We start from the raw sequence: 25,918 nt of genomic DNA, 5'->3' as shown, positions 1-25,918 counted from the left end.
TTTCTTCTATTTTTCTTGTACATAGTTAGGTTATATTAGAGAAAATATATTCATAATATTTTGTGAAAAATGTGATTGAGATTTGATGTTACATGGTGAACTTAATTGATTGTGAATATTGAAATTTAATGGTTACCTTGTAAATTTTTTCCAACCTTTTTAGAAGGTCCAAACTTTTGGTAGAACATGTATAAATCATGTGTGAATCACGAGTGAACCATGTGTAAAAAATATGTGTGAATCATGTGTGAACCAAGAGTGCACTATGTGTGAAATACATGTAAACCATGATGGAACTATGTGTAAAACATGTGTGGAACATGTATGAAATACGTGTGAACATGTGTAAAAAAATATGTGTGAATCATGTGCGACCCATGAGTGAATCGTGCGTGAATCATGAGTGAACCATGTGGGAAAAATATGTATGAATTATGTGTGAGTGAACCATTTGTGAACTATGAGATGTATGAAACACGTGTGAACTATGTGTGAATCATGAATGAGTCATGTGTGAAAGACGTGTGAATCATCTTAGAAAGTTGATGTTCACACATGTTCTGAATTTACCTGATCTTACTTGGGGAAAGTATTAATGTTTTTAAGGGTGTTTCAGTCTTTTACTATGTGTATAAGGTTATTTATGTGAAAAACAATAATAGGGGGTTAGGGTTAGCATTATTAAAGTTAGCGATGTTAATTAGTGGAGTTTCCCTTCAGTAAAAACAAAGGGTAACTACACTAATTGACACTAATCAGCCCTATATTTATAACTCTAACCCTTAGTTAAAGTTTTTCACATTTTTGACTCTTTAAGACAAAATTACCCCTTTGTTAAACAAATAATTAGAAACAACTCTATTTCGTACTCTTCTCATCCCCTTCCCATTGAAAACCCTCCCTCCCAAACCCAACTATCTTCCCGTTGAAGCCGCGGTGGTGTTGTTGTCTCTGGCCAGCACCCACCTCGTCCCACACTGATGCATGTCCTCCCAGTTGCGTCGTCATCTCCACAGCCACCTTTTTTTCTTACCCATTTCATTTTCAGCCCCTTTTACACTCTTCCTTCTCTCTCTCTCAAATCTACCATAGCCCCCATCCCCTCCGCTTGCTCCCGACCCCACGAACCCACATTGCTGCCTCATCGTGCTTCGCAGCCATATCGTCGAGCCCACGTCGCCGGAGCCCAAGGTTTACAACACCTAAGACCCCACGCTCCCCTTGCAAGCCCGATACCCTAGCCGAAGGTATTGTTGTTGGGATCCCTTGTTGTTATATTATTTATGACTCCTTTGTTTATTTTGAATTTGTCATATTGATGCTTTGAGATTTGATGGTTGTGATTGGAAACATGTTAGAAGAATGTAAGGTTTGGACTTTGGTTAAATTTCTAACTACTTGAGGCATGTTTTAATTGGGAAATAAGGAGTGAATTTAGTGTGAATCATGTGTGAAGTGAAGTTATTGTGAACCATGTGTAATTTCAGTGTGAATAATGTGTGAAATTGGTGTGAACCATGTGTGATTGTGGTGTGTATTTAGTGTGAACCATGTATGAAGTGAAGTTGGTGTGAACCATGTGTGATTTCAGTGTGAATATTGTGTGAATTTGGTGTGAATAGTGTGTGAACGATGTTGCGAATTTATGGTGAATGATGTATGAACGATGTGTGATTTCAGTGTGAATAGTGTGTGAATTTGGTGTGAATAGTGTGTGAACGATGTGCGAACCATGTTTCGAAATTATGGTGAACAATGTGAGAATGATGTGTGAACCATGTGTGAATTTGGTGTGAATGGTGTGTGAACCATGTTCTGAACTTATGGTGAATAATGTGTGAATTATAAAAGGAAACTACACTAACTAACCCTATTATAAAACTGCACGGCCTCAATTTCTAGTGTGTGTATATCTCTTTTTGTTTATTGGAATAAATTTATTAGCATATTATATATGATATATAAGTGAAAATCAATTGTGGAAGGAACTTGTAACTCAAATGCACTAGTTTGTTATCAAATATATGAATGAGTATTATCAAATGCCAAACATGCTCAAAGTAGCTAAAGAATAGGTACCATATTTATCTCCATTGTTTTTAATTGAATCCTTATGGAGTGTGTACTTCACAACAATTTACGATATTTTAATGTTTATATGTGAATTTAATTGAAAAACTAGTATCTTTTAATGATATAGAAAAACTCATTTGAAATATCATTTCATTTCTGCAGAATGTAAGTAATATTTTTTTAGGTTTTGGGTTTTTGATTGAGAAATATCTTAGCTCAAGCAAGACCATCAGTGGGATGGTTTATGGATTATTATGTGTATATATTTGTTAAATACTAACTTTGTTAGAATTTTGTGTGAACAGAGGTGAATTTAGTGTGAACTATGTTTGAATTTGGTGTGAATTATGTGCGAGGTTGGTGTGAATTTGGGTGAGCTATGTGTGAACCATGTGTGAACCATGTGTGAATAATGTGTGAACCATACAAAGTGTGAATAATGTGTGAACCATACGTGAATCATGTGTGAATAAGTGAACAATATGTGTGAATTTGGGGTGAATTATGTCTGAACAAGGTGTAGATATGGTGTGAACCATGTGTGATTTTAGTGTGAACTATGTGTGATTTTAGTGTGAACCGTATGTGAAGAAAGTGTGAATATATCTGAGTTATGTATTAAGCACTTATTTAATTTACCTTTTCAGATGTCACTCCTCATGCTTCCTACTGAAAGACATTATCCAACAAAGGCTGCGTATAGGGGAAGGAGCATTATGAGTACAATAATAACGAAGTTCACGACATTTGACTTGTTGGAACGAGCGAAACAGTCACCATTCAAGCAATTCTTCTTAGCTCCGCCTCTACAATATTCTAGAGTTATTATTCACCAGTTACTGCTTAGGAGAGTTGTTGGTAGAGGAAAGAACGAATATTGCTTGAATTTTAATATTTGTGGTCAGAATACAAGGTTTGGAATTAGTGAATTTGGTTTGATCACTAGATTGAATTGTGGAATTTCTCCGGATCACACAAAGTATAAAGAAATGACCAAGAGTAAAAGACTTCTCCAGACATACTTGAACAATAAAGAATGTTTGTCTTCTGAAGAGTTGGAAGATGGATTCAAAAGGTGCGATTTGAAAGAAGACGTATGGAAATTAGGTCTATGTTTTTTGGTAGACTCTCTTTTATTACCTAGTGAACCAAAGAAGAAATGCTTTATTGATGTCCTTTCCATGGTGGAATATGAAGATGACTTCTTCAACTGTCCTTGGGGGAGATTATCGTACGAGAAGACATTATTCGGCTTGACAAAAGATATGGAAAGGCTAAGGAATAAATACTTGAAGAATGTTGAGCAAAAGAGAAAAAGACCAGCACCTCAGTACACAATTTATGGTTATGCCATTGCTCTGCAATATTGGGCCTATGAAATTTTCACAAAGTTCGCTGCATTTGCTAATCAACAACCTCTTGCCTTTCCAAGAATGCTTAGCTGATCAGCGTATAAAATGCTGAAAGAGAAAGATATTGAAGGTGTATTTAAGAAAAAAAGTGTAAGTCGTTAAGATTTTATTTGAGTTTGTGATTTATAAGTAATGTTTATACCTTATTAATTTATTATTTTGTTGCAGAATCTTGTGAAGGCCACGCTCAATCCAAGACCCGAAGAGAAAGAATTTCATGACTCTATTATTCAAGGACCAGATGAACTACTCATGGGTCGTGTTATTAGCTTTGTAGACAATGATGTGGAATTGGAGTTTGAAAGGGAAGAACGTGAGGAACCTCCCACAAAGCCTGATGTAGCAGATGGGCATCGTCACGAGCAAGACCAGAAAGGGATACCAACTCCAATTAACACCCACCATGAAAAGTTGTTAGCTGATATTGACACTTTAAAAAGTAACCAACAAAGAATGGAGGAGAAGTTGGATTATCTAATTGAATTGGTGCTCTCGCAACGTAAAGGTAGTGATTATGAGGATTTAGTTTCAGATGAGCATCTTGCTTCACCACACCTTACATTTATTATGGAGCACGTTGTTAGAGAAGATAGCCCTAGCTGTAAGGTGGTATCTCCTGAAGATATGAGTGGGGTGGAATTCAAGAGAAGGAGGGTTCCAACGAAAATAATTTTTGGTGCCGAGTTTATTGATCCAACTAGGAAGAAAAAGAAAGCAAAGACAATTGTAACTGATCCTTGTGAAATTAATCCCCTACAGCCACATGACAAAAAGAAAATGAGACGTTTTAAGAAATGGGTAATTGGTTTAAAAAAGAATGATAAGCCTATTTCTCTTTTGGCTGGTTCATGCACAGCGAAATGGTTTATTCAGCTACTTACACCACGTACATGGCTGGACGGACTGGTAAGACTACTGAAATATTTAAAAAAAAAAAAAAATAATTTGAATGTGATGTATATATACTTATAATATTTTGCATGCATCACATTGATGTAGCTTTAGTGTTGATGAAAGAACGAGTGTACACTTACAAGAAGACTTACTCCGAAAGATTCACCATCGTAGATTCTATGTTCCAACAGTTCTTCGAACCACATTGGGAACAATTCAACAAGAGGAAAATCAAATCAAGCTACATTTGGCCAAAAGAAGTGCTTGATTACTTGGTAGGTGATGATAACAATTTCAAAAGGAGTTGGAAAGACATTGACGATGTGTTTACCCCGATTAATTTTTTTGGGACACATTGGGTGTTGTTAGAGATATCATTGACAAGCTATCTTATAAAAGCTTATGACTTTGATATCACTGTGGTCTCCAACAAGGAGTTTGAGAATAAAATGAGCAGATGGGGAAAAATGCTACCATTTCTAATTCAATCTAGTGGGCTGTTAAGCCATAGGAAAGATGTCCAACTATAAGCAGAGAAAGTGCATTTTGAGTTCACAAAACTTGGCACAGAAAAAGTGCCACAGACCAAAACTAGGTATAACTCTGTTAACCAAATTTATATTGTAAATAATCACTATGGTCTTCCAATAATTAAAAAACTTTATTTCCTTTGCAGTGGCGATTGTGGGGTATATGTCATCAAACATCTGGAGTACTTGCTATCCAAAAAACCGCTATCCGAAGTAAATGACAACAACATGGATTTCTTTAGAAAAAAGACTTGTTTAGATTTTTTTTACCATAACTTACAACCATAGTTGTCTTTTATTTAAATATATGTATCTTACTTTTGAATGTATGAAGAAACTATGTCAACTTCATCTCATTAAATGGTATTGAATGACTTCGTTTATTTCATCTTAATAGTGGAAGGGATAAATTTTTGTCACTTTTATCTTATTAAGTTATGTGTGAATTGGGTGTGAATTAAGTGTGAACCTGATGTCAATTATGTGTGAACCGCGTGTGAAATATGTGTGAATCAGGATTGAAATATGTGTGAATCAGGTGTGAATCAAGTGTGAACCAGGTGTCAATTATGTGTGAATTGCGTGTGAAATATGTGTGAATCAGGTGTGAACTATGTGTGAATTAGGTGTGAATCAAGTGTGAACCAGGTATCAATTATGTGTGAACCGTGAGTGAAATATGTGTGAATTAGGTGTGAACTATGTGTGATTTACGTGTCTGAAACAACAAACTGTAACACAAAAAGTCGTATTACTGAACCAATCTAAAAATTCAAACTCCGCAATTGAAGAGTACAAAGTAAAACAATCAAAGTACAAACTAAGCATGTCTAGACGGCGGGGGACAAACAGTGGTGCACGTCACTCGATTGTGGCCCAGGACACCACATCTACTACATCTACATTGTTTGTTATTCTTCTCACCCTTTGATAAACGTCGTTTCTTCTTTGGACGACCAGCCTTCTGCTTCACTAAAGGAGGAGCTATCATCATACTTCCTATGTCATTTGGTATCACCCAAGATTCTTCATTACCCAACGTATATACAGATCCACCATAGGATGACAACCACGCTTCAACTGTGTAGAATCTGGAGCATAAACTATATGGACTACTGCCACGATCTCGAGCACCAGCTAGAGCGTGTTCATAAGGAAGACCTGTGAAATCAAATCTTCTACAACTACATTTTTTCCTCCTCAGGTCGACATCTCCATCAAGATCATCGCCCAATACTATTATTTCATACTGACTAGACGGAAAAGGGAACGAGGTAATGGACTTGTCTGCTAACTTTCGCAAATCAGCTTCCACTTCTGTGGAAAGAGGACCTGTAGCTGCTGATGCTGCGGTTCGACGCTCGAAAAACCATTTTTGTAAAGTGTGCCTCATAAATTCCATGAGACAAGTAATTGGCCACCCACGTGCCTCATCAATGACATTATTCCAGCTTTCGGCAATACCTGTAGTCATTAAATTATATCGATGACCAGGAAAGAAAGAACAAGCCCACTTTTCAAAACCCACTTGATTCTCTAAGTATTGAGAAATTGCAAGATCTTCGAATTTAATCTTCTCAAAATGACGTAAAAACTCTCGCTTTCTATAAGCTTTCGCTGCAAGGAAGAATTCTTCATGGAAATGGTCAGTTTTGAACTTCGCACGGATATTCATGCTAACATGATGTATACAAGCACCGTGGTGTGCCTCAGGAAAATTTTCAGTCAAGGAACTTGCTATACTAGTATGTCTATCAAACACGAATACTAGATTCTCCACTTCACCAATCGCTTCCTTCAACCTCAGTAGAAAATACAACCACGAGTCATTATTCTCTGAGTCAACTACTGAAAATGCAATTGGATATATTTGCTTGTTAACATCTTGTCCCATGGCACATAACAAAGTACCTCCACACCGTGTAGTCAAGAAGGTTCCATCTACACATATAACTGGGCGAATATATGTTTTAAACCCCATTATAGAAACACCTAAGGCCATGAAGCAATATTTGAACCTACCTTCATTGTCCATCTGCAAATGAGTAACAGTTCCAGGATTTTTTTGCTCCATCATGTATAGAAATGAGGGAAGTTTCTGAAATGATGATTCTGGTGTACCTCTTATGTGAGCCAATGCATGCTCTCGACACCTCCAAGCTTCAGCATAGCTCATATGAACTCCATATGATAAACTCATATCTTTTACAATTGACCTTGGCTTGTAATTAACATTATCACCCTCAAATTTTCTCCTTATGACATGTCCAATAAGCCATGGGGATGCCTGACGGTGATCTTTATGTCGAACATCCAATGAGCATGTGTGTTCACCGAAAAATTTACGAACCTCGAACATATTGGAATTAACCAATTTTGTAGCCCTCAACCTTCATTTGCATTTATCGCAGACTTCTTTACTTTAAACTCAAAGTTTTTCTTTAATGCATAAAGATGGAGTTTCCTCTTCAACTCTTGCTTGTTCTCAAATATTTGACCCTCTTTTATTTCCCACGAATTGATACTCGAAGAAGATGTCAGTAATTGAGCTGTTGAGGCTGAAGTAGAGCCTTTTTCCCCTTGATTCAACAAAAGTGGAGTACTCCATAGATTATCTTCATCAACCTGTCTTACTTTACGACCTCTATTATTTGAGGAATCATGGCTCTTCAATACTTCATTGGAGGTTGACTGTTGTAAATTATGCTTCACAAGTACATCATTGCAGGTAGGCCTATCAATATTTTCATTATCATCTGAGCTTAATGCATCATTATTATCATCATCACAACTTTCTTCATTGCCATCAATGCAAAAATCATCATTCACTTTGGTTTCAACTGGAGGAATAGTATACAACTCACGCGTTTTAGCAACCAAAGGATCATTACTTCTCTTCTCTATAGTAGACACACATAGGGGTGTCCGATGATTGATAGATGTTCCTATCTCATCAAGAAAAAAAGCAACATCATCATCATTACTAATCAAAGATGGAGGGATACCCTTACTTCCAAAATGATAGATTACATTTAAGTCAAGATCAATACGAGACTTTTCAGCTCCGATTAAAGTATACAATTGATCAACAAGACTATTGTAAGTGATAGTCTTTGGCACCTTCATACCCTTGCTTTGATTCACACTAAATGACCAACCTTCGTTCAAAACTTGTTCCCACGATCCATTATATAACACCACAATATTTATATGTGTTTGACCTGTATAACATATGACAAAAGGTTCGAAATCCAAAAGTTATTAGGTAAAACTATCCAAAAGAAATAAGAAATAAATGTGTGAAACATGTGTGAACCAAGTGTGAAACGTGTGTGAACTGTGTGTGAACCAAGTGTGAAGCATGCATGTGTGAACAATGTGTAAACCATATGTGAATCATGTGTGAAGTATGTGTGAATAATGTGTGAACTCGTTTGAACAATGTGTGAACACAGTGACCTAAATCGTGGAAATCATTGAACTGTGTGTGAACCAAGTGTGAATCGTGTGTGAACCATATGTGAACCAAGTGTGAATCATGTGTGAACCAAGTGTGAATCTTATGTGAACCAAATGTGAATCATATGTGAACCAAATGTGAATCATGTGTGAAGTACTTGTGAACCAAGTATGAATCATGTGTGAACAAATTGTAAATAAAGTGTGAACGCAGTGACCTAAATTGCGAAAATGTGAACCAAGTATGAATCATGTGTGAACAAAGTGTGAATAATGTGTGAACAAAGTGTGAACGCAGTGACCTAAATCACGAAAATCATTTGAAAATTCGTCATCTCAACATAAAATTATTTCTTTTCACAGATTTTTTAGTGTATAGTAGTTCCAAAATTCTATTTAAACTATTACACAAGACCCATAACCTTCAAATAAATAACAACTTACTCATTATCAAATCAAATGTTCAAACTTCTTCAAGTTTGGGAGAATCTTCAATCTTCTTCAACTTGGGTGAGAAGAAAAAAAAATTATGATAGATTACATCACTTTCCAAAGCTTCATGAGAAGAAAAATTGTGATGATTTCTCTTTGATGATGATTTGAGAGAGAGGGAGAAGGAAGAGTGTTTGTTCTCTTTATGAGAGAGAAGGAAGAGAGAGAAGGGGCTGAAGACGAAATGGGAAGGGAAAAAAAGGGAGGAAGAAGCCTAATGTTAATAAGGGCAAGTTAGTCTTTTCATATGGGTATAAGGTTAGAAATATGAGAAACATTAATGTGGGGTTAGAGTTAGTATTACCCTATAAAATAGGGTCATTTCATAGAGTTTCCCAAAACAAATTCAAATAAGACTAAAATACCCTTAATTTTTATTAATTAATTAAAAATAACCATGATTAATTTTGCACTTTGATCGACCTCTAGTGGAGCCACATATCTTGTAATTCAAGGCGGTGGAGGTCACACCTCTTAGATATATGTCATTCGTTAAACCTATGTAGGGAAGCAGATGGGGTGTCAAGGTTTCTAAGCTTTCTGGAACACCGAGTTTGGCTCTATCGAGTTGGGTGGCATTTGGTTCTTCGCTGTCGAGGCTGGAAGCTCAGGCTTCGCCTTTGATGAAGGAGTGTTAGTGATAGGTTGATACATTGTGAAGGGAGGCAACTGGGATTTCAGGGCTTAGGCTCTCTTTGTATTCGACGATGAAGGTGTTGTGATGGGGGTTGCGTCAAGTTGTGATGGACTTAGGCAAGGGATGAGTTGGTCCATGGGATCTTCCTCATTTTTTTTTTTTGATATACCTTGTTGGGTTTTCAACTTGGTTCAATTGATGTGGATATCTACCAAATGTGATTCAGATTAATTTGTTGATAAGTTCAAGTGGTAGGTTGCTTCTTCTTCTTCTATGTGTGTTTGAATTAATGTATTTATATTAATCAATCTGTTATTTAAAAGCTGTTTTAAGTAACATAGTTTTTTGTTATTGACCTATTGTGCTGCGCACTCTGTAATCTATTACCAAAACAACTCCCTCAAAAAATACCAAGTGGCTGAATTGCTTGATGTCATCTTTGACATTTTATGTGGTTAATGCACTCTTAAGCCATTTGCACACCCTTTATACCTTCAATAATTCACAAATAACTCTTAATAGTTACCTATTAACTTAATATTTATTTTACACTAAAAAATAAAAATAAAAAACCAAAGCTTCATTCTAAGCAATCCACTCACACTTCTTTATAATTAAAATGGCATTTCCTAAATATTATTTTAAATTTCTAGACAATAAATACACATATTCAATTAAATTCCAGAAAATGAAATAAAATAAAATAAAAATTAATCTGATTTATTACATGAACATTAATATGATATACCAAGCTTCAAAATTTCTCAAGCCATAACAATTACATACCTATATCGATTATTCATGCCAAGACGTCAAGAAAATAAAACACATTCATCAACCTTACCCAAGCTTGAAAAATGAAAAACAAAATCAAAACATATAACTCCTACCCAAAAAGATCAAACGCCGAAGAAGATAGATCCTTTCGTTTTGTAAAGGGCGAAATTTATGCAGTCGTTAGCGATGAAAAATTCATGTTGTCATCGTTAGAGTATTTTAACAATTGTTAAAATATAAAGATTAGTTACTATAATACTATGTTAATAATAGAGTTTGTTAAGATGATGTGTAATTTATTACTTGCCTTTATTTTTGTGCTTGATTCTTCTTACCACGTGTAACAATCTCAATGGCCTTAGGTCATATTCTTTTGTACAAACATCAGTATAAATAGAACAGTACACAACAGCCTCTGTTGAGCTGATATTTTCCATTACCAAAGTTTCTCTCATTTTTTATCTTGGTATCAGAGCCAGGTTCTTAGCCCACGCCAGAATCATGTCGACAAGAGATAGCCAGACTCCAGGGAACAATGCTCAGACGATAATTGCAGCTGCTCCCTCTGCTACAAACAATGGTTTGCAGATCTTAGCCAGTACCGGTCCTGCACAACCAATCGCTACACCTTTTAGTAGCACGCTTAGCCAGCCTTTCACTTTGAAGCTGGAGAGACACAACTATTCGTTGTGGAAAACGATGGTTTCTACCATCATTCGAGGCCACAGACTCGATGGCTATCTTACTGGACAGAAACCATGTCCACCTGAATTCATAACAGCAGATGTTGGAGCTGAAGGAGCTCCTGAAGTTGGTCTAAGGCCTAACCCCGATTTTGAAGTCTGGATCACTCACGATCAGCTCTTAATGGGCTGGTTGTATGGATCGATGTCCGAGAACATTACATCTGAAGTGATGAGTTGCCAAACATCAGCTTCACTTTGGTCTTCTTTGGAAGAGTTGTATGGAGCTCATTCTAGAGCTAATGTTGATGATTTGAGGAACAAGATTCAGTCGGTGAGGAAAGGATCTCAGTCTATGGTGGATTATCTCAGGCAAAAGAGAATGTGGGCAGATTCTCTTGCCATTGCAGGTGATCCATATCCTGAGAAATTGCTTGTTTCTAATGTCATTTCTGGTTTAGATATAGAGTATCTATCAATTGTTGTTCAAATAGAGGCTTGAGAACATATTACTTGGTAGGAACTACAGAGTATTCTGCTAAGTTTTGACAATCGTCTGGAGAGACTAGGTGTTGTTTCATATCAAAACAAGTTGCTGAACACTCCTACTTCACCTCCATCTGCTAGTTTGGCTCAAAAACCAACTGGTTCTGGATACCCAAGAAAACCCCCATCTGGAAACAATCATGGAGGAGGCAGAGGGTATAATGGTGGGTCAAACCATGGTGGAGGAAATCGTGGTCGAGGCAGAGGAAACAATTCAAGACCTACTTGCCAGGTTTGTGGGAAGTATGGTCATTTTGCGGCTTATTGTTATAATAGGTATGATGAGTCATACATGGGACACCAACCTAATGTTGATGGAAAGCAAGACAAGCAACAACAGTACTCAGCCTTGGTTGCTACACCAGAGATGATAAATGATGATAGCTGGTATGTGGACAGTGGTGCTAGCAATCATTTGACAGCTGATGGAGAAAAACTCAACCCCAAGAATGATTATGCTGGTAAGGAAAAAATAGTCATTGGTGATGGAAGTCAATTACCTATAAAACATGTTGGTAAAGGCATCTTGAACTCACACTTAGCTCTAAATGATTTGCTTCATGTACCTCAGATTGCAAAAAATCTAGTGAGTGTTTCTAAACTTACTGTTGACAATAATGTTTCAATTGAGTTTTTCTCCACTTTTTGTTGTGTGAAGGATCTTCAAACGGGGATGGTGGTGCTACAAGGAACACTTAAAGATGGTCTATATCGTTTCAATCTCACATCAGAAAATTCCAAGTCAGCCTCTGCTTCCAAAAGTGTCTATACAGCTGTGTCAAGAGTCTCTCAGTCTACTCCTAGTGTGTCTAAGAATTCCCTAAAGGATGTCAGGCATTGTAGGCTTGGACATCCATCTACTGTAGTGTTAAATCAAGTTCTTAAAAATTCCAATGTAAAAATCAAAGCTAATGAAGAACAAAGTTTTTGTGATGCTTGTCAATATGGGAAATCCCATGCTTTGCCTTTTAAAAATTCAAATAGTAGAGCATCTTCTTATCTTGAATTTATACATACTGATTTGTGGGGACCCTCACCCATTGCATCTCACTCAAACTATAAGTTTTATATCCACTTCATAGATGATTATAGCCGATATACTTGGCTATATCCACTTAAACTTAAATCTGATGCTCTAACTGTTTTTACTCAATTTAAGGCTATGGTAGAGACCCAATTTAATACTAAAATAAAAAATCTCAGAACAGATTCTGGAGGAAAATACCAAGCCTTCAATCAACTTTTCAATGATAGTGGTATTGTCTTTGAACACTCATGTCCACACACCTCTGAACAAAACGGAAGAGCTGAGAGAAAACATCGATACATTGTCGAAATGGGTCTCATTCTTCTTGCACAAGCTCACATGCCCTTAAAATATTGGACAGAAGCTTTCCAATCTGCTGTATTTCTCATAAATCGGTTGCCAACCCCTGTTCTTCAAGGTAAATCTCCTTATGAAATGGTTTACTCTAGGACATCAGATTATAATTTCTTAAAGGTCTTTGGTGTAGCTTGCTTTCCTTATCTTAGAACCTATCAATCTCATAAGTTTGAGTTCCATTCTATCAAATGTGTTAACTTGGGGTATAGCACTGTCCATAAAGGGTATAAATGTCTCAGTCCACATGGGAGAATTTACTTCTCTAGACATGTAGTGTTCAATGAACATGAATTTCCCTTTGAAACTGGTTTCTTAAAAAATTATCAAAAGGAACAAGTTGTTACTTTGACAGCTCCTCACTCTTGGTTTGTTCTACCTTCAGAAAGTGTTTCCACACCCAACACCAGTTCAAACAGTTCTTCCTCATCAGAAAATTCTCCTTCTGGACCACATGATTCAGGTGTTCCAACTGCTGTAGCATCATCATCTCCACATGACACAACTGAGGTACCTTCCTTCTCACCTGTTAGCGACTTACATACTGCTCAACAAACCTCACCATTGTTGTATCAAGACAGTCCCAATGCAGCAGAAATGTCACCTGAATCAAGCAAAGAAACAGCACCAGCACCAGTACCACTGCCTTCTCACCCGATGATCACTTGAGCTAAGGCAGGGGTGTTCAAACCAAAAGTGTTTCTTGGCAAATCTGGGTTTGATCTCTCAATTCATGAACCCTCTTCTATTGAAGAGGCACTTCAACATGAGGGGTGGAATAATGCAATGTCTGTTGAGTGCGTGGCATTGAAGAAAAACAAGACTTGGGTCCTTGTTCCTCCTCACCCAAGTTACAATATAATTGACAACAAATGGGTTTACAAGATAAAGCTCAATGCTGATGGGTCTTTTCAGCGTTTTAAAGCACGATTAGTAGCCAAGGGTTTTCTTCAAAGACCTGGTGTGGACTTTGGTGAAACATTTAGTCCAGTTATCAAGGCATCAACAGTGAGGGTTGCTCTAACCATTGCAGCTCGCATGGTTGGGAGGTAAAGCAACTGGACATAAACAACGCATTCTTAAATGGAACCTTGGAAGAGGATGTGTATATGGCACAACCTCGGGGGTTTGAAGACAAAGAGAAGCCATCTTATGTATGCAAGCTACAGAAATCTATTTATGGCCTGAAGCAGGCACCTCGTGCCTGGTATGATCAGCTCAAAAACACTCTACTGGAATGGAAATTTGAAAATTCCAAATCTGATTCATCATTCTTCATGCTAAAGCACACTCACTTTGTAATCATGGTACTCATTTATGTAGATGATATCATAGTTATTGGCAATAGTGCACAAGAACTTCAAGCCTTCATAACAAAACTGAACAAACAATTTTCACTTAAAGATCTCGGGCCACTTAATTTTTTCCTTGGGATAGAGGTTTTCAGAGACACAACTGGAATGTTTCTGTCCCAAAGAAATTACATTGGAGAGCTGCTGCAAAAACATAAAATGGCCAACATCAAGCTAAGTTCTACACCTATGACAGTTGGAAAACCATTGTCTCTAAATGATGGAGAGCAACTGGTTTGTCCCACTACCTATAGGAGTGTAATAGGTGCCCTGCAGTACTTAAGTCACACGAGACCAGACATATCATTTGATGTGAATAAGCTCAGCCAGTTCCTAAAGCCTCCAACAAATGTCCACTGGAGCGCAGCAAAACGGATCTTGAGGTACCTCAACGGTACAATGGACTATGGTATTCACATTGCACCATCAGACCAATTAAACCTCTTAGGCTACTGTGATGCGGATTGGGCTTGTTGCCCAGATGATCGTAGATCTGTTGCTGGTTACTGTGTATTTCTTGGTAATTCTCTTATCTCTTGGTCATCTAAGAAACAAAGTGTTGTTGCTAGATCAAGTACGGAGTCTGAATATAGAGCGCTTGCCCACCTAGCTGCTGAAATCACTTGGTTGCAAGGTTTACTAAGAGAAATGAGATTCAAAATGACAGCAGTTCCTATTATCTGGTGTGATAATATGAGTGTTAATGCACTTGCAGCAAATCCCGTCTACCATGCTAGAACGAAACACATCGAGATAGATGTACATTTTGTCAGAGATAAAGTGCTGCAGAAACATATTGAAGTGCGTTACATCCCTTCTCATGATCAACTCGCTGACAACTTAACTAAGAGTCTTTCACAATCCCGTTTCAACTACCTAATCAGCAAACTCGGAGTGGTTTCTACACCTACTCGTTTGAGGGGTGGTGTTAAAATATAAAGATTAGTTACTGTAATACTATGTTAATAACAGAGTTTGTTAAGTTGATGTGTAATTTATTAATTGCCTTTATTTTTGTGCTTGATTTTTCTTACCACGTGTAACAATCTCAATGGCCTTAGGTCATATTTTTTTGTACAAACATCAGTATAAATAGAACAGTACACAACAGCCTCTATTGAGCTGATATTTTCCATTACCAAAGTTTCTCTCATTTTTTATCTAACATATGTAGTCATTAAAACTCTTATATGGGGACTTTTAGCAATGACTTCTTGGGGTTCTAGAAGATCGTCGCTAGAAAAATTCCTCACCGTTAGAGTGTTTTAGCAATGACTTATTTTTATTAAAATATTATTTATTGTAAATTAATAAAAAAAAAATTGCCAAGCAGTATTCCAAAATTATCTAGTATTATTAGCAAGATTTCAAGAAATTTGTTCTTGTTTCAAAACGTCATAAACTTCATGCAAGTACACATAACTTTTTTTTAAAATGTCTCACATAAACCCATAAAAATGTGAGCAAAAATTAAAGCTTATACAAACATTTTAATCCAATTTACATGCATCTATAAAGTTAGAGATATAATTGCTATTTAAAATCTCCTCATTTAAATATGTACATAAATACGCTACGTGTTTCTGAAAGATAATTTCAAGATCTTTAATAATAAAAACCAACAAAACCTCACACCCCAAAACATTAAATATGAGCAACGATGAGAAAGTGGAATAACAATGGTTTCATAAAATTGTAATTATAATTAATTAAGATGTCATAACATGCAACGGCAAACTCTTCTAAATGGAAAATGTTTATGACATTTAGTAGAGTTTTAGAAGTACTTGAGATTGTAGTTGGAATAACAAGCTACAAAAATCTAACATAAAATTATAATTATAATTAATTAAGATGTCATAACATGCAAAGGCAAACTCTACTAAATGGAAAATATTCTTTTTTTAAAAAAAATAAATATTAAATACTAGAAAATAAACAGAAGATTAAAAACTATTTTGTCTTGGCTGTCTTGAACTCCAGGGGTTTGGCAGAAGTTTCAGTTTGTGAGATGACCAAGAACTCAACTTCCAGAATTAAAGTATCCTTCACAACGTAACCATTCGAAGATTTATAAAGATCTTCTATTAACATAAAGTTGCCGTAACCCCTACCACTTCCACCACGACTAAACCAATAATCGACTACAGAACACGAAAAGTAAAAGAAATACATGAAAATTAATAATTTAGATAGAAAAATAGCATTGTTTTATGAGCTACTCAATTTAAAATGATGATGATGACCTGAACGCTCTCTGTGTTTAGAATTGACTTGGTCAATTACTCGTAGACAGCATTCAGCATAAATCGAGTTGCTTAGAGCGCTACCATCTGCTAACATTAAATACATTGAAAATGATTTTCCGTTTCTATTTCCGCTACCTTCCGGATATATCCATAAATACCTAGAATTGAATTGAATAAAAGAAAAAACCAAACAACTAATTAAGAGAATTTGAACCAAAAATACAAAGCAAAACTAACAAAGAAATTGAATGAGCCTTACCACTTTGCTCCTCCAGAACTAAACTCTTGAGAATAGTAATAAGATTTGTCCATCTTGGACAACTCCTTAATCTCCCAACGGTAAGTAGGATTACTTATTTCTTCATCTTTAAATACAGAAAGAGATTCGGAGTTGGGAGTAGTCTGATTTATGACGAAAACCTCAGCCCCAAATACACAAGAGTCGTTAAAAAGATATCCTTTGGATAAATCTTTGAAATTTTTGAGTGACTCTAGTTGTTCAAAACCCCATTCCTTCTTCATCTCATGGAAACGCCTCATAGCTACAAACAATTATCACTTCATAAGCACACATGTATATATAACTATACAAAATATATATATATATATAGTAATGAAATACAGATAAACAATAAACATACCCACCTTGGACGGTTAAGTAATTACCGTGCATATGATTATACACAAACAATATGAAGATGACATTTACTTCACTAGAAAGAAAACCCGTCTCACATATTGTCAAGTAGAGAGATATGTGGTCGTTGTTAGTATTGAACCTTTTGTCTCCATTTGGATAAAATGACAATCTCCTGTGTTGCAACGCAGAATACACATAAACATAAAAAACAATTTTTAGTTGTACAATGGCTATGTATTGATTTAAGAAATGAATGAATAAGCTTATTCGTAATTACCATTTGTAGCCCCCAGCCTCAAAAGGTGAACTATCGTATTTTCCATTTGATGAGTTTGATAGCAAGCTGTACGACTGAACTTTCAACAAATAGTGAGCTGGTGGAACACGTCTTGTAGATCTTGAAATTTCTACGCAACAATTACACAGCACAAATTTATATCACAAAAAGAAATAACGTACGTAAGAAAAACAATATATGATTTCAGTTTAGTGATTTATAATAATATGTTGTATATACCAGTGTCCATGACTGATCGATGATAGAGGGGAAAGCAGATATAATTAAGAAGGTTTTTTTTCTTTCAGAGAGTTGTCGATGGAAGGGAGAGAATCCAGTGAGCAGAAGAAGTTGAAGGAATGGCCTGACTTTATTTCGGAAGAAGGCATGGATCACTTCTATTTCGGAAGTTGAAGTGTTTTCTTTGAAGGACCAATGACGAATATTATCCCATATATATTTTCAAGAAAGGAATATATAGCAGCCTGGATCACTTCTATTTCGGAAGTTGAAGTGTTTTCTTTCAAGGACCAATGTCGAATATCAGCACATATATATTTTCAAGAAAGGAATATATAGCAGCCTTTTTTATTAATTGTAATCATAATATTCTCTACTGCTCTATGAAGTACTATGGTAGCTAGAGCGACCATTTATCCCTCTCCACTGTCCTTTAGAATTTAAATAGTCACAATTGAAATGTACATAAAAGAGTGTAACGTGACTTTCCAAACTAGTTTTTACACTCTAAAAATTATTGGGGTCTATCAAAATTCTACTTTCTTGATTTTGGCTATTTTTTAGGATTTTTTTTTATTGTTATTTAAGGACTAACTTTAGCTTTAATATAGTTTTGTATGTTGAAATGTGAAGCTGGAATTGATGTATCTTCATATGTATTATACATACTAGATTCCAACAACGTGTATATTTGCACGTTTGCTTAATTTTATTTATATAATTTATTTATTTTTGTTTAGCTTTATGTTTGTTCTAGTTTTTGAATTTGAGAGTGATTACAAAAGATTATATATTATATGTTTAATGTAATATTAAATATTATATATTGATTTTAAATTTAAGTTTCTTGCTAGTTTTTTTTTTATAAATAATTTGTTACTAATTAACAGTAGATTATATTATATTTTTAATATGATATTATTCTAATAAGTGAGTTTAAGTTTAATTAAATTTTATTTAAGTTATAAAACGTATGATTTTATTATTTTTAAATAATTATCATTATAAAATATCTCAAAAATATCATATTTTAATTTGTTTAATTATTTATTATTTTTAAATAATTATTATTATAAAATATCTCAAAAATATCTTATTTTAATTTATTTAATTATTTATTATTTTTAAATAATTATCATGGTAAATTATCTAAAAATATCCTATTTTAATCTTTAATTATTTATTTTATTTTATTTAAGTTTAAGTGTTTACAAACTACCGTTAAATATAAGAATATTCTATTAAATATAAGAATATTCCATTAAAGTTAACATTAAAAAATAAAAAATCCATTAAAATAAAAAATTTACATTATCTACACACTTATTATATAGAAGATATATATATATATATATAATAAGGTTACATAGTAGTCCATAGTCAGCTTTGCTATGATCCTTTTTTTATCTTTCAAAATTTTATTGGCTTAACCCTTCGATGTAAAATCAGAGTTTGGACTAAATGTTAGTAGTCTTTATATTTACGCATCGGCAATTCTAAAATGAAGTTTTTCACATTGTTGGATGCACGCACAAAAATGGTCTCTTTTTTTTATCTTGTTGTAATATCATAATGTACATAGCATGAAGGTGTCATGTCCCACGCCCTAACGCAGGTCAAAATTTATAATTTCTATAACTTAGATGGTCAGCACTGTAAAACTTAATGACTTTTCAAATTGAAAAGTCAAAAAGAAAAAAATTTATTAAATTTTAATATATAAGTGGTGGGACTCACTTCCTTTTATATTTACATTCTTTTTTCCCTTTTTCTTCTCCCCCGACCCTTCTTCTTTCTTCTTCTTCTTCTTCTTCTTTTCTATTGTCTTTTCTTTCCTTCCTTTTTCCTCTTCCACGAAAGCCACGACAAGCTTAAGCCCAGCCACCACCAGAGCTTCCATTGCCACCACGCACTGGGGCTGGAACATAAGTGGTCGGCGATGACCTCATCCCCAAAATCTCAAGGTCATCGGAGTTAAGACGCACACAAACGGAGGTGTCAAAGTTTTGTCGTCAAAACTTTGATTGCATTTTCCGGCCAACTGCAACCACCTCTCGACGAGTGGTTGGCACCATTGGAACCAGTGTGGAGAGAGGAACAAAGCCCACTAAACCATTTCTATCAACTCGCCATGTTTCTCCGGCGATATTTTGGCGTAGGAAAAATGTGATATTAAAATTGGATTAAATCACTCTAGGATCATCGTTGAGCTTATGAGTGTCACTTTGGACTCAGATTGACAATTCTAAGGAGGTACGTACTCAACTTGATTATTGGACTTATTTTATTTGTATTGAATTTCATTAAACATATTTCAAATTTTGATGTTTATAAAATGTTTGAAAAATGGAAAACTTAAACTGCATGTGTTTTCTGGATTGTTTTGAGGGCACTGTGTGCCAGTTATATTTTCGTATACATATTGATGCATGTTATGATTTTTGGATTTTATTCAAATGCAGTTGTTATGCTGCTCAATTTTTCTAAAATTTAAGGGAATATGTTTCTTGTTATTCATGTTTACATGCTTTTGGTTATACTGTTGAGAGCCATAGTGACCATGAATTGTGCATGTTGTTGCTTCATGACCTAGTCTCTTTGTCATCATAGGTAGGTCATGTGTCCACTCACACTACAACAAAATAGACATTTAATGGCTACATGGGGGAGACATTATAGACATTTAATGTCTCGCCCTAGGGGAGACGTTGTTGCAGGAGCCATCTAAAGTGGCCCTATGATGACTCCCATGGGGAGACTTTATAGACATTTAATGTCTCCCCCTGGGAGTCATCATAGGGTGTACGTGTACACCCTATGATGACTCCCAGGGGGAGACATTGATTGTCTACAAAGTCTCCCCATGGGAGACATTGTAGGTACCTATGACGTCTCCCATGGGGAGACTTTGTAGACATTCAACGTCTCCCCCTAGGAGTCATCATAGGTTTTTGTATTTTAAAAAAAAAAAAAATTAAATAATTATTTTTCAGTATATTAATTAATAGAATTAAATATATATATTTTTTGAAATAGAATTAAATATATTATTTTTTTTAATATAATTAAATATATTAATTTAAAAATCTAAATCATATGCAAATTTAAATTGTGAATTTTCATTAATAAAACAGAAATGTGTATATAATATATTTTTGCTAACTAAATATACAAAAATGTAATATTTGTTGTTAAACATACAAAATTAACAAATATTACTCTAGCTAGCTAGACATATAGTAAGAAATAAAAAGTAAAAAAAAAACCTAATATGTGGGACGATAACTTTGAATTATCGGTAGCATATGGTTCGCCCAGTGTTGTCACATTTCATTAATATGTGCTGGTTTATATGGCGCAGTGTTTAGCTACAAAGTAAAATATATTAGTTAATTATTATTTGATTATATATAATTTAATAATAAATAAATTGTTAACTTTGTATAAAATTATATACATACCTCTTTCTTCAAGTAATGTCCAGGTCGTGGATGTTCAATGTAATCCTTCAACATCCTCATCACATAATATCCAAATGCCACATTGTCTGATTGGTGTGGACACTAATATTTAAATAAAAATACTTAATATAGATAATATTAGTAAAATTCAACTATAGATTTTCAAAATAATTGAAGTTATAGTTAGTTACTTTAGGTTGCACAATTTCTATATTATTTGGAATCTCAGGATGTTTTGTAGACTAGTCAGAAAAAGGTTGACCCCGTTTTTATATTCAACGGATAACATATTCGCTGACATCCATTTTCTATCCATATCATCTCCTATGTCTATGGAAAATTTAAAAAAAAAAAAAAACTAAATAAGCATACGAAAAATTGGGCAGCATTTCCCCTATATTAGTAACCTAACCATCTGTCAATCTAATCAAATCCAATCGAATAAGCACAACACAATACAAATATAATAATAGAATAATAAAATACATAATTCTAGACAAAATCGAGCAGCATTTCCCCTATAATAGTGATCTAACTATCTGTGAACAAAAAGTCAAAAAATTCAAACAACACACAATATGTTTCTTCCTTATAGCTCCACAGCACACAAACAAATTTTCCAGAACCTACTTCACTAAAACACACAGTTCTCAACCTTCTGTTATCACCGAAACACACAATTTTAATCTCAGAACCTACTTCACTGTGGATGAATATTTAAGATATTTAAACCCCTCTAACAAAAGTTTAATAATACTAAAACAAGAAAGAAGATAATGTATGTACCACTTGCAATTAATAGTCCCGTTGACCAAGATTTTGGTCAACTAACACGGAGTCGGAATATGCTTGATGTGAATGAATATGTTGACAAGAATCAAATGACGAAAAGTAATAAGAACACGATATTTTATAGTGGTTCGGCCCCAGGATTTGGTAATGACCTACGTTCACTTAGACTGTTATTGATATAAGAATCAAAGAAGTGATCAAAGAACAAGGGTTCAATGAGTTTCACTAACCTCTGAAGAACAATACAATATTCCAAGGAGAATTACTCTAATCTCAAATAATTCCAAAGCCAAAAGGTCCCTTCCTTGAGCTCTCTTTTTCTATTTATAGGCTCAAGGGGGATTACATAAGATCGTTACAGATATTCTCTCCTGAATAATCGGATACTCAGGAGATTGTGTGAGTTAAATTCGGGATTTACAAAGATCTTCACAGTAATGTTACTTTGCATGCAGAACCATCGACCAGACTGGTCGCAGGTAAGACTGGGCTGCTTACTGCTTCTAATGCGTCCTCTGGTCGATACCCTAGTAGAGCTATTCCAGGTGTTAGCCACGTGTCCAGGGATCACTTTCCACGTCATCAATGAAAATTTTTTGGATAACATTTGCCCCCAAGTTTATTTATTACGAGCAATAAATAAACTTTTGAGCGAACGACTCTTCGGTAACCCCGCCTTACGTGTCAGAACTCTTCGTGTGTTCTTGGAAAAAGCAACCTACTCCTGTCTAATCATGACTTTTCGGTTCCCCAGTAATAATTCGACGGCCATTCCGCTTCCCCATATTTCGAAAAAAGGGAAACTGATGATTACACCTTTTTAATGCCACAGACAAATTTATATAATATCTTCGAAATCTTCCTTTTCTTTTTACGCACGCCACTACTCTTTCCAGAAACCCTAAAACCAGAGCTCTCGTCTTCTCCCAGAAGCCGTCCTTCTGCACTTTCCAAGTTCATCTTGAAAGCACCTCGACTTCCGAAGACTCTCTACCCTTCTCAACGATCTTTTTTCTGGTAAGTCTTCGAATTTTTATGTTTTGTAGTTTCGCAATGCATGCTTCTGTATGTCGACTGTTTGAGTTCATCTGTTTCTGGTTTGAGATGCTTGTGGGTAAAAAGATTTACGAGTTAGTTTGATAGTTAGGATCGTACTTTTAGGACGTAAAATCGAAGTAAAAAATCGATCTTTAGGCTAGTTGGAAAATAGGTTTTTCCCGCCCTAAGGGGAGTTGAAAAAGCTTTTTTTGAATTTTTTTTTACTTTCACCCTTTGATCCGTTTTCAAACTGTTCCTGTGGAAAATTTAGCTTTTTGTTAGAATGCTGTTGTATAAAAGTTTGGCTTTTATACTCGACCAACGTTATTCTAAAAAGCCTTTAAAAATTCTCCATCCTCACCTCCCCATTCTTCTGTTTACAGACATTGATGCCAGATTTGTGGGGAGGTGAACGACCCATCGACGACGATCTTCTCGCCCAGCTGCTCGAAGGCAAAGAACAACTGGCCGACCGAATCCACGAGATTCCTTTTTCTCAATCCTCATCCAGACCTCGTCCTTCTCCTCCTCAAATGGCTCGTTCCAAATCCGTAGGCAAGAAAAGACCCGAATCCGACGATAGTCCAAACCTTCCTGCTCAGCCTGATTCGCAGGCTAGGGTTCCCTCGACCAGCGGTCGAAACAATCCTGTTCCTGACCCTAATATCCAAATTACAGCCCGCCCTCGCCATCAGAATCTGCCTGATGTCAAGTGGTATATTTCCCCGACCAGCGTGGTGACCCTTCGGATGGTTGCTAACTATTTCAGGAAGTATCCCCTCACAGGGGTTTCCATCAAAATTCCTGCCGCAGACCAAAGGGCTAACCTCCCCGGAGGTATATACAGCGCCTGGTCTCGGTATCACATAGAGGCGGGGGCTTTCCTCCCTCTACATCCTTTTTATCAGAGGGTGGCTAATTATTTCGATGTCGCCCCCTTCCAAATTACTCCAAACGGATATAGAATGCTTGCCGCACTCTATATCCTATACAAACTTAAAAAATGGCCAGAACCTACTCCCCACGAGGTCAATTATCTTTTCGACCTTAAATCCAACCCGCAACAATATGGGACGGGTTTCTTCCACTTTTGTCACCAGGAGACAAACCGGACGTTCCTGAGTGACACTACACACATATCTAACGTGGGGCAGTACAGTAAGGAGTACTTCCTTACTCCGGACATAACCAGTAACAACCTGGCCTTCGCTCGAGGAGGTAAGTACCGTCTTTGACTGGTCGATACTTTTAATCAAGGAGTTTCCTTTTATTTTTCTCAAACTGCACTTTGTCTTTCAGGCCCATGGTTACGTCCGGCCCCAACACCAGACATGGTGTCGAGGTCCAATAGACTGGCCAGGATGACAGACGCAGAAAAAAGCGTCAAGTCCCTGGTTACTGATGAAAACCTGAGGCTGTCTGGCCTCCTGGCTCCTTGCCATGAAACAAGAGGATCCGTGGTAGCTGATGCCATTGCCGAGGGGGTTCCCAAGCAGCAACCTTCTGCGTCCCCTCCTCGAAGGAGGCCGACGGGGGTTACAATCAGGGAGCCCACGGGTAATCCTTCCGCAGAAAGGCCTTCTGCTCCCCAAGGCAAGGGGAAACAAAAGGCCAAAGAGCCAGTTGTGGACCTGGGGGAATCCTCTGATGAGAACGGTAAAATTATTTTGCTTTTAAATAGCTTGCCAATTCCCTGTCATTTGTTTGACGGGGAGGGCAACTTTACATATACTCCAAATCTAGGGCCAGACTTCTTCATGCCAGATAGTGAGTGTGTGACTAATAGAGTCAATAGTATAGCAACCAGTAGTTGTAGCTCGGGTACTAACTTTGTGACATTCTTTTTCGTTTTGATAAAGAGTCTTCATCTGCCTTTATCTTTATCCTTTCCATGTTTTTACTTGTGTGCAGATATGGCCACTCCCAACGTCTTCGACTTATACCAGGCTGAGGAGGAAGAGGAAGTTCCTCAGCTTCGGCGAAAGTCGTCACGGAGACACAATGGCGAGACGAGCCAGGGACCTGCCAAAAAGAGTCGAACAGAAGACCCTCCTAGGGGCGTGCCAACTAGGCAAACTTCTGCTCATCCTCCGGCCCCTGCTGAGAAGGAGACTCCCCCTGCTCCAATGAACCCTCCTCCGGCTGCGCCTAGCAGGGAACAGGACAAGCAGGAAGAGACTCTTGGGGCCAAGCTCTCGAGCCGTGCCGTACGAGCAGCCAAAAACTGTATTGCGCACATCGGGAAAAAGACCGCGTCAAGGATGCAATGGTTGAGGCAGAGAGTATGACGGTCGACCTAATTTTGAACAGGACCCTGAACGAAATAGCCAGCGTAAGTACTTCTTTATCTTTTTGGCCTTAGTCTTTTAGTCTTTGCCATAGGTTCTAACTTTATCCTCTGTCCTCAGGCTTTTCTGTCTGCCACTATTGCTCGTACCTGCACCCAAGCCACCATCGAACAGGCTCGGGCAAAGGCTATCGAGAGGCACCAGGTGAAGGCAGCCGAGGAACTTTCGGCTGCAGAGGCCAGGAACGCAAAGGAGTTGGAGGCGTTGGCTCAACAGAGGGATGCTGCGGTGTCAACGCTATCAGAGGTTGAAGCTACGAAGGTAGCTATAATAAAGCAGAGGGAGGAGTATCAAGATGCCAGCCGCACCCATTTTTGCGAAGTCAAGAGATTGGAAGGGGTGCTTAAGTCCAAGGAAGACGCCATCGCTACTCTTGAGGGCAAAGTAAAGCAGCTGGAGCTTGAAAACTCCAAGAATCTGGATAGATATAAGAGGACGACACTCCGGTGTTTTTATAATTTCTAGAAACACAATCAGGGTGCCGACTTCAGCTATCTTTCAGAAGATGTCAGGACTGCTGAGCTGGCTCGCTGCACTGCTCAACTGGCCGAAGAGGAGGCAAGAGCAAGGATCCCTGCTTCTCCAAGCCTTGCTGGTGCAGAAGAAGAAAGAGTCGTTGAGGACGCGAGCAATCAGA

At 36.7% G+C, this 25,918-nt stretch overlaps 2 protein-coding genes across 2 annotated transcripts; both read right to left on the bottom strand.

Moving 5' to 3' along the window:
• Positions 1-5,729: 5,729 nt before the first annotated feature.
• On the bottom strand, positions 5,730-7,109 carry LOC133792486 (uncharacterized). Its single transcript, XM_062230394.1, has one exon. It carries the CDS (start codon positions 7,107-7,109, stop codon positions 5,730-5,732), a length of 1,380 nt encoding a protein of 459 aa, XP_062086378.1.
• Positions 7,110-15,899: 8,790 nt separating this feature from the next.
• Positions 15,900-18,212, bottom strand: LOC133790061 (ubiquitin C-terminal hydrolase 13-like). Its single transcript, XM_062227651.1, has 6 exons — positions 17,643-18,212; positions 17,403-17,532; positions 17,131-17,297; positions 16,745-17,027; positions 16,483-16,643; positions 15,900-16,380 (listed from the first exon to the last, which is right to left on the bottom strand). Exons 1-6 carry the CDS (start codon positions 17,650-17,652, stop codon positions 16,190-16,192), a joined length of 942 nt encoding a protein of 313 aa, XP_062083635.1. The 5' UTR covers positions 17,653-18,212; the 3' UTR covers positions 15,900-16,189.
• Positions 18,213-25,918: the final 7,706 nt, after the last annotated feature.

The sequence above is a fragment of the Humulus lupulus genome, chromosome 7 (assembly GCF_963169125.1).
Source record: "Humulus lupulus chromosome 7, drHumLupu1.1, whole genome shotgun sequence".
Classification (NCBI taxonomy): Eukaryota; Viridiplantae; Streptophyta; class Magnoliopsida; order Rosales; family Cannabaceae; genus Humulus; species Humulus lupulus.
This window is presented reverse-complemented; position numbering and strand designations above follow the sequence as displayed.